The 10,000-nt window shown below is 41.7% G+C and overlaps 1 protein-coding gene across 1 annotated transcript in view; it reads left to right on the top strand.

Annotated features, from left to right (window-relative positions):
- Positions 1–10,000, top strand: part of LOC138018795 (nck-associated protein 1 homolog) — a 46,100-nt gene that overhangs the window by 22,821 nt on the left and 13,279 nt on the right. The window contains exons 21-30 of the mRNA XM_068865473.1: positions 1–25; positions 515–654; positions 2,464–2,595; positions 2,674–2,752; positions 5,613–5,649; positions 6,254–6,356; positions 6,908–7,029; positions 8,073–8,170; positions 8,636–8,729; positions 9,938–10,000. The exon at positions 1–25 is cut by the window's left edge and continues 95 nt beyond it; the exon at positions 9,938–10,000 is cut by the window's right edge and continues 20 nt beyond it. Coding sequence (XP_068721574.1) covers positions 1–25; positions 515–654; positions 2,464–2,595; positions 2,674–2,752; positions 5,613–5,649; positions 6,254–6,356; positions 6,908–7,029; positions 8,073–8,170; positions 8,636–8,729; positions 9,938–10,000 — 893 coding nt within the window. The remainder of the gene's footprint in view (positions 26–514; positions 655–2,463; positions 2,596–2,673; positions 2,753–5,612; positions 5,650–6,253; positions 6,357–6,907; positions 7,030–8,072; positions 8,171–8,635; positions 8,730–9,937) is intronic.

Genomic DNA, 10,000 nt, shown 5'->3' with positions numbered 1-10,000 from the left:
TGATCACATTCAACTCAATCAACAGGTCAGCTGTTTGAGTCAGATTTCCTCAAATGTAATGGACTTACTTTCCAAATCGAGGGCGAAAATGTTATTACACTTTTATTAAAGACGGAAGTAAAATATCGATGAAACTAACTGGCTCCGCACCGTCCAGAAGAGATCTATTAACTGTACCCCGGTCCATTTTTCATAAAAGTCCGGGGAGCTCACAGTCTCTTCGTTAAGTGTGGAGGTACGGAGCACCTGATGTTACAGCTCGAGTTATCCAGCAAATATGACCGGCTTGGTGTGATTTCTCAAAACGTCTTATGGTGTACTGGGCCACGAAGGAAATACCTCACGGCAGACGCATGAGCAGAATGCAACTGACAGAAATAAGTCAATTATGAATCGAATTAGCCAACATATCTTAGAATTAATTGGTGACGGAACGACCTTGATAGACAAATTGCTCATCTTCCACTAGACGTGGCTAAACGTCTGTTTATTTAACTCTTTGGCCGCGTTCTAGTTGTGGCAGTTGCAGGCGGTTCGACTGATGACAGAAATATCTGGAGATAGAAAGAAGGACAAGAATAAGAAGAACGTGCAGAGCGAGTTTGTGCCCCCAGGAAGCGAAAGCTTTCGAAAGAGCAGGGAATCACTAACAGTGTGGGTGTGAAACTTCTGACTAAGAATTATAACATAACAAAAGTAAAGCGCGCCCTCTGATTGGTCAATAGACCATATTCGTATTCTCGGAATTGGACTAGAACTAGCTTGCAATGGAGGCTAATGCGGAGGAAAATATTTAAAAGTATTTGCATTTGAAAAGATTTCCCGCATTCAGTAGCCTCCATTGCAAGCTGGTTCCAGTCCAATACCGAGAATATGAATATGGTCTTTTACCCATTTATTATTTACCCACTGGTGAATGGTTATGACGAAAACACTGACGCGCGCGTGCGCCGGGAAAAATGCTTTTCCTGAAACTGCAATAATGACGGACCAGTGTACCGCCGAAAATTTTGAAAACTTTTTGCAGCTTTATGAAAAAAATAAACGGTTCAGCGTGTACCATCGAGTTATAATTGCACTTGGTAGGTTTGCTGGGTACTCAAGAAGCTAGAGTCCACTCGCATCGTGTTACCTTACGCTTCATTCGCGTGCATCTATAACTCGATAGTACACGCTGAACCTTTTACCATTTGTTAAATATTAGTTGAAAGTGAGTTCAAGTCCCGCCCGGACCAAAACTGAACAGAGCGGTTAAAAATGGAGAGAGATTTTACTCGGATCGGAGCCCCCTCTCTCACAGCCGCGGTCTTTGTGGTCTATTCTTGACGATTGCGTAAATATTGGTGGATATTAGGGAGCTTAAGAGGGTGGGGGTGGCTCTTAACTGCCAAACCGTTGCTATGAACCCCTTCAAATAGTCATCTCTCGAATTCCTTTAACTCTACAGTTATCCTTTTTTGCAAAGTGTGCTCTTTTTAACATTCCTTTGTCTGCTGTGACTCACAACCATATTTGGTAAGTCACGTGACCAAAACAGAAAATGCCTAAAAACTCAACGAGTTATTTTAACGCAACAGTATGAGAACATTCTAACAGAAAATCTATAGCATGGATTTTAAAAGAAATTACTTCTCAAAAAAAAATATGACGTCCTAAGGCCCTCCTTTCATACAATTTTCAAAATATCAGTTCCATTTTTTTCTCCAAATAGAAATTCTATGCTAGAGTTTTCGAGTTCCCATCCGGTTAAAAAACCACCTCTCCCTTTCGTTTCCTGAGAGCTTTTACCTCTTTTTCACTAAAACGCACGGCAGAGAACTGGGACTAGTTGCGCACGCGCCTTTTGATTGAACTGATGTCAGATTTTCATTGAAAAACCATTCATGCAACCTTTTTGCAGGGCTCTTTGATTAAAAAGCTTCCCCAGCAACCATTGCATTTCTGTAGCTGAGTGCCACCCCCCTTAAGCACGCGCGTTTATGAGGCGCGGACGGCAACCAGAATAGAACATTTCGCGTGCCAAGACGGCGGTGTCTCCCAGACTTTTATACTAATCATCTCTAACGGAGGAAAGATACTTGGCAATATTAATTTGTTTTGTGTGAAGACAAGTTAAAAGGGAAAACAGCTCACTTCCGGTTGTCGTCCGCGTCTCAAAAATGCGCGTGCTTCAGCTGCCTCAAGCTACTCTGCAAGGACAATCAGTAAAGATTTATAAATATTTTGTCATTTTTCAAAGTTGGTTTCCAAAAGCGAGGGTTGTCCTCAACACACAAACTGAATCAGCTCGAGCATTTCACAGGAAAAGTCGATTACTAACAAGCGAAGTACTGCAAAGGGAACTCCTTGACGGACTGGCATCTTATTCTGGGGGAGAGGATAACGCCAGATAGTAGCTATGCTGTTAAAACAGACTTCAGTTTCTCAATTATTCCTGTGTGACGTTACTTTGTTTGCTTTTAGGCTGGATCGAAAACTGATTGCCTTGACGGAGATCTGCCGTGGAATTACATATACCGAAGCAATTCCAGTGTGGGAGCACATCTTTGCTCCTCGTGAATACTTGAACACGCAACTGGAGGAATTCTTCACAAAGTAAGTGAATGCAAGCTAATATGTCGGGTCTACATTTTGACCAATCGCGTTTGTTGAGTCTCAGCTTGTCATTGGTAGGTCTGTAAACACAATGGTCCAGTTTGATGCTGACAACCTAAGGATTGCGCGACCTTCGGAACTGCTTGGAAATGTCAAGGTAACTCTTAAATGTTGAAAGCGCAGTTTTCGATTGTGATCAATGACATAAATGCAGTAAATCCACCTAGTAATTGTTTGGTTAAATATGCTGACGAATCTCCTTAAGTATACCAGATGGCGCTAAATAGACCAATTTTGGTATATTAAAATTCAATCCAAAACAAAAGACATCATCTCGAGGCTCTGGGGAATAAATATAAGGATTTGTATGAGTTTATTCCCCAGAGCCTCGAGATGATGCCTTTTGTTTAGGACTGAATTGTAACATATCGAATGTGGTCTATTAAGTCAAGCAGATAGCGAGATTGAGGTAAAATCTATAATGGAATGGGCAAAAGATAATCGCATGAGTCTAAATCTAGGGAAAACATGGAAAATGTTAATGAAAGGGCCTTTTGCATGCTTCCGTTTCGATCATGTTGAGCGGAGTTCCGGTAGCCGCTCTACAGTCCATAGAATACGGGAACAAGGTGAAATAAACTGTATGCCGTTTCATTTATTGAATCCGCAACTTTTTCTTTCCGGATTAAAAAATATTTCCATTCACACGTAGCGTATTCAAATCGAATTTGCCCGTCCACACATATCCGAAAGGCATCTGGATTCACTCTAGTGCTGAGGACTCCTCAACGAAACAGAGGTAACAGAGCCATCTTGAGAATTGTTCACGGTAAGGAAATGGGCTCGATCTTGTCACGTCATCCGGATAAAACAATATCCGGATTTGGTGTCCACACGGTTCCGGATTCCTATTGGATTCAAAAATACCCACTCTGGAGAGCGTATTAAAAAAGTTCCGGATTCGCCAGCGAATTCGCCGGATACGTGTGGACGGACGCCGTATCCGGAAAGAAAAAGTTGCGGATTCACACACACAATATTTTCCCCCATTTACCCACTTTACTAGAGATTTTGGTTTCAGTTAGTGGAGAGGAACCCCTTCTTGTAAAGTGATTCTTGCTTCAGCACCATAATCATGCCACAAAGGTTGCTAGTCTACTGCTGTTTTTGTTTTTTTTTACCTTACATAACTACCACAAAGGTTGCTAGTCTACTGCTGTTTTTGTTTTTTTTACCTTACATAACTATCTTAATTAAACCCGCATACGCTTCTTAAACAAAATTCTGCCGCTGCTGTTGCAAAAGTTTGACTGCGTATGATCACCATGCGTTGTTGTTCGGAGGAGAATCTCGGGACGAAGGAATTGCAAAATTATTTCTAGAGATTACGAGGATCGAAGCCTGCCAAAATAATGGACTTTCGCAGTATGTCTGTCGGCAATGTTCCCGAAAAATAGAAGTGTTTGCACAATTTAAAGCCTTCTGCGTGGATTTCGATAAAAAGCAACTTGATGAAAGTAGGATTTACGACGAAAAAGAGGGAAAAAGCTTTAAGAGAGCTCTTTGGGTCCGGCAAAATCGCCGCCAATAGAGTATATGCGTACTAAAACCGGAAGCCCAGTTTTTGGCCAAAAAATTTATTTCGCCAGATCTCTGAATTTTGCCACTAGCCAACTCGAACGCCTGATGGTACCAACCAAGTCTCTCCCTCAATTGAAGGATTATTCTTAATTGTCACTTTCTTCCCACTGAAGTATTATCGTTCATTTTGGACACTGAAAGCTTGATAGGGATCATGGAAAATGAACATATTTCTTTTAAAAGACGGGACCCAGAGGTCTGGACTCGCATGACTCGAACCTGGGAACGTGTGATTAATAACCCCTTCACTTAACCACTAGACTACCACATCACTTAATGCGAGGATGTTATGTTTTATATATGTCAATAATTTTTTCTTCCAAAAATGCCGCTGTAAACGTGTATTAACACCCGCTAAGAAGCAAGCTTACACAGTGAAAAATGTCGGTTATCAAACTTCAAGGGAAAGCTAACCATTTTAAAATCAAGCTTCAGACTTAACCATTATTCAGCAATGATTTTATATATATACTAATTATGTTTGGTAAATAATCGGCAAATTTTCTAGTCAGTTGATCTTTAGTGGTTAAGTGGATAAAAATAGTTCCTTCAATGTGAATGCTCCGGGTTCAAATCCTCTCCAGGGGCTGCTTTTCCTTCTTTTCTTTTTATTTGCTACCACAAGTCCCAGACAAGTCCTGGGACAGAGTGATCAAAATGGAGGATAATACTTCATTTAAGGCAAACTGACAATGAAGGATAATCCTTCAATTGAGGAAGAGATCGTAAATATCCCGATACGTGTTGACAGGACCTCGGTAATTCAGTCCGCAAAAACACTCGGCGCAGGTCGAGGACCAAAATCTCAAAAAGCACAAAATCCATAAGATGTTCGAAAATTTTATCGCCATTTCGTGGCAGTTTGCCCACGCGAGTGAAAACCAAAGATAACTTCCTTTAACGTTCCCAACATGTTCTCAGAATTGGATATTAATTTTTTGTTTGTTTGTCCTAAATATTACTTTACAGGAAGCTTAAGCACGCGCGTTTTTGAGCCGCGGACGGCAACCGGAAGTGAGCTGTTTTCCCTTTTAACTTGTCTTCACACAACCACATTTGCAGTGCCAAGTATCCTTTCCCCATTAGAGATGATTAGTATAAAAATCTGGGAGACACCACCGTTGGCACGGGAAATATTCTCTTTCGGTTGCCGTCTGCGTCTCAAAAACGCGCTTACTTAAGCTCCCTAATAGCCGAACCGTATTACGGATGGGATCAATGTTTTCGACTCTACTTGTTAACTTAGCAAAGGTACAGATAGACGCCGGAATTTGCCGGTAACAACTAACAACGCAACACGTTAATTTTCTGTGAAAGCAAACTGCTTGTCAAGTCGCACAGTCATTTTAAATTTTGACCATGTATTTTTTTCATAGGCGATGATGGCTACTCTGCGAGGTTTAGAAAACTTCAGTAAGTTTAAGTCAATTTTGAATTGCTTGTACGCATTTTCCCGCCATTGGGGTCAGCTGCGTGCATTTCCTTTGCGTTGCGATTGTTTAATTTGATTTCTCGCGACTATTGTCTTCGGGAAAAGATATTTCTCTGCTTTTGTTTTGCTAGAATCAACTCAAAATAGTGATAAAAATAATAGGACATCTTTATTTTCACACGATAATGTTTAAGCTTGAGTAGCTTGTGGGGCCGTGCACAAATGAAGTCAAATCAAATTAATACATATGGTTTTTGAGGAGAGGGGAAAACTGGAGTACCGGGAGAAAACCTCTCGGAGCAGAATAGAGAACCAACAAAGTCAACCCGGGTTCGATTCCCAGATCCGGCGTCATACATGAGCCATGTATGACGCCGGATCTGGGAATCGAACCCGGGCCACAATTGTGGAAGGCGAGTGCTCTCACTACTGCGCCATCCTTTCTCCCTGATCAACATGAATGTTCTACCTCTAGTGTTTTCTTGTCAATAAAGCCCTCCAACTGAAAGTTGTGATATTCAAACTTGGTGGACGGAAAATGCAACGCTAATACCATTCCATTTCTTTTTTTTTTTTTGTTTGCAGCTGGTGTTGACATGGCTCGTCTGTTTAACCACGTTCTTCTTCAGCAAACTCAACCGGAAGATAGCCAGGGCGCCATTACTATCACCAACATGTACTCGACGTGGTTAGTCTTGAAATCTTTATCTTTCGTTGTGAAAAGACAAGTAAACTTTTTCGGCGTTGTCTGAATTGTCAGCCTCCTTCTTATCCAAGCGAAGGGGAACATTTGTCCTTGATAATTGACCGCTTCCCTTGGAGGCCTTTTTAGAGTCGATGAAGCGAATGGGGCCAGACCAGTTGGCTATCTACCAGCGTAGCCAAGAATTTGTGTCGCAGATTTCCAAGGAGAATTTCAGGTGTTGGTGAGAGCCAGAGAAGCACTTGAACCTGGAAACACCAGTTTGCAAGTCATATGCCCCTACAGCTCCGTTTGTCCCTTTATTTTGTTCTTCGTGCAATAGCCTATTTGGCAGTGACAGGTTTCAATTCTAGCGTTAATGTTTTGAATCTCTCTTTAGGTATTTGGATGTCTTTTTGTGTCCGGTTGTGGCAGAGAACATTGTGTTTTCCTGACCATGTGCGGTTTCTCCCTTCATTAAATTGTTCTACGCGTAATGGCCTTCGTGGCAATGACGGGTTTTCGTGCTGGCGCTAATGTTGTGAATCTGTCTCTAGGTATTTGGATGTCTTTTTGCGCCGGGTTGTGACAGAAAACATTGTCTTTTCCCCTCGTCGTTGCTCTTTTGTAAACAAGCCAGGACAGTCGTTCAGAGCCGAGGAGTACACTGATGTGAATGGTAAGTTGGTCGTTGAGCAAAGGCTGGAATCACATAAGGGGAAACACGAACTTTTTTATAAGTCGTGTCTTTCATTTCGACAGAGACACTAATTATGAAAAAACTTCTTAGTGCTCTTGCTTGGTTCGTGAGTAAATAAACAGCCTGAGCATGCGCGCTTCGAAAAATGACGGCCTCCAAACCTTATGCGCATGCTCAATAAGGACTTTTAGATCGGAGGATGAGGACGGCTGCGAGTACGAGTTTTCCGTACTGAGCATGCGCATGCTTTCTCAGATCTAAAGGTCCCTAATGTCATCCTAAACAGTTTTTCTGAGGACTACACTGACACGGACGATCGTATTTCATTTGATTATGATACGATACCTGGGTTCAAACCATTTATCATTCTCGTCACCAGAGCCTGGAATCTTATGTCTGCGCATGACCCGATGCTCTGAAAAACTCAATGTAGCAATCTCGTCGCCATAGTCCGCTTTTCTTTTGGTAAGCACCGAGAACACGGACTCTGGCCACTTCCACGGCAGGGAGTCCGCAAATCACGGACTTGCGGCAAGTCTGCGCACGCTCAGAAATTTGAAACGACAGTGGTTGTCAACAGTTACAAAAATGGACCTTCACTACGACTGCGCACTGCGAATTGGTCCGAGTTCGTGTTCTTGGTGCTGACCAAAAGAAAAGCGGACTCTGGGGACGAGATTGTCAATGTAGGAGAACATGCTCCTTATGGTTCGTAAAGCCAAAAGTTGGCTCTTTGATCCTTAAGGCGCCTGTTCACTCCTGGTGCTAACATAAATGTACCAACCAGAGACGCTTTTCATTGTTCTTCACGAAAACCAATGAGAATACACTTTGTCTCAGGGCTGTTCAGAGCTCTTCTCTTCCTCAATCAAGCGCAAGAGAGAAGAGCTCTGGGGTTGAGATTGACCATTTATGATTTTCAAACTCATCAAAAATTACTAATGAGCTCAGTTGCTGGAGAATCGGACTTTCCTGCGGGAGGTACTTTGCTCATACAACCAAACGTGCTTTCTTGTTTACAGAACTTCAAGCTCTTGCGGAATTGCTCGGTGCGTATGGAATGAAACATTTAGGACAGAAAATGATGCTGCAAGTTGCTAGTCAGGTTGGCGAGATCAAGGTACGTGAGATACGCAACTTTCCATTGAGGGGGTGAATCTCACCAGCTGGACCTCATCAGCGATGCAAGCATAAAGCTCCTTGCGAGGAACTCCCAACATTGTTGGGTGTTGCATCTTGCGCCAGTTTGCACACCCTTTTGCAGGTTGTTGCGTGTCGTTCGGAATCGAGGCGTTTTTTTTTGGGAGGCGTGCGCTTGTTCGTAGTCATACTCTCCTCCTCTCACTGAGTGCAATTTTCTTGACTCGCCTCAGGCCTCTGTTAGTCTCGCTATCCAAGATGTCTGCCGATAATTCTTACCAAAACAAAAATACGCCTGCTTTGCAGGCTAGCCAGTATGTTTCTATTAATTTTTCGCGTTTCCAAAATGGATGCTGTTCGTTGTAAGGGCCGACAACGAGAGCGAAGATTTTAATTAAAGAACGTTGGAACACGTCGTAATGATTTATGTGTTTATTTTATTCAGAAACTCGTCCTTCAAAACAAAGACGTTTTGTTGAACTTGAGGACAAGTTTTGACAAACCGGAGCAGTGCATGGAGCAAGTCAGAAGACTGAAAAGTATGATATTAGAGTGGTTTTCAATTGAGTGTCGAAAGTAATTAAATAATAACTTTTGTTTATGATTACTTCACTCAGTGATTGGTTCAAAATTCCGCTCCCGCCATTTTGTCAGCCAATCAGAAGTGAAACTAAAACCAATCGAGGCTCGCGCGTGCACATTTTCCCGCGCTTTTTGTCGGTTTCGTGTAATTACTTCGAGTTTTGATTGGCCAAAGTAATTACTTTGGTTTTGGTTTTACGACAATCATGTGAAAACTGCTCTAAATGTGAATGCTACATTATGTGGCAAATACAATACACAAAGAATCTTGACCCCGTGAGACTTAAATTGGGTACAACATTGAGTTAGCCGATTTCCTCTATGTTTAAAAGAAATCGAGTGCAGTTCGGAATTGATGGGTACGAATTAGGATTTGAAAGTTCTCTGATGAGATCAAAACAACACGAGGATGTATTAATTTCGAATTACTTTGGATGATGACGCGATCTTTTTGTTCATACCGCACTGACTCACCAAAATTGTCTTGATATGTTGGACCTTTCATTCATCTTTGAAAAACGTTCATCTAGGATTGCGCACTCTTGTTTATGATATCATTTATTACGTTTTGTTCCCTTTTTTTTTCAATTTGCTGCATATTCGTAAGCGCCAGGTTGCCATAATACCCTGGGACTCTTCGGAGAATATAGAGGAAGGTTTATGTCGGGCAATCAGGCAGTGACGAAAAACCCGACCTGGGATGCATTTTTCGTGGACTGGTTCGCACTAGTTTGCTTTTAAAGTGGTTGACATAAATTTCAAGGAAAAAGTGAGAAATCAGGGATCGTGATGGTGTGGTACGTTCGCTGTCGGGAAACGTGTCGGAGCTATTGATATACGTGTATGTATGTCTTCTCTCAGAACTTTTTTCTTCGGATACTTCGGCGTTATTATATATAATTATCTCTTTAACAGCAGCATTCTGTTTGATTTACTGTATCTTTATCAATGCTTTTCTTTACTCAGAATGTAATTATGCACGCTGTTAATTAAAGTGTTTGTTAAAATTTTTGGTTTCTTGTCGAATCTTATGGGCTCTTTTCGCTTCTTGTGTCGAGCTTCCCATGTTGAGCTTAAAATCCTAGTGTTATAAATTGTGTCGTTTTTGTCAAGATTTGTGTACGTTTAATCAAGACCATTAAATTTTTACTGTGTTTACGTTTAGATATCGATGATTTGGTGGTGAGAGTAATTATTGTGGGAGTAATTCTAACTTTCCGTTCATTGA

This window comes from Montipora capricornis, chromosome 10, assembly GCF_036669925.1.
Source record: "Montipora capricornis isolate CH-2021 chromosome 10, ASM3666992v2, whole genome shotgun sequence".
In the NCBI taxonomy this organism is placed as follows: Eukaryota; Metazoa; Cnidaria; class Anthozoa; order Scleractinia; family Acroporidae; genus Montipora; species Montipora capricornis.
This window is presented reverse-complemented; position numbering and strand designations above follow the sequence as displayed.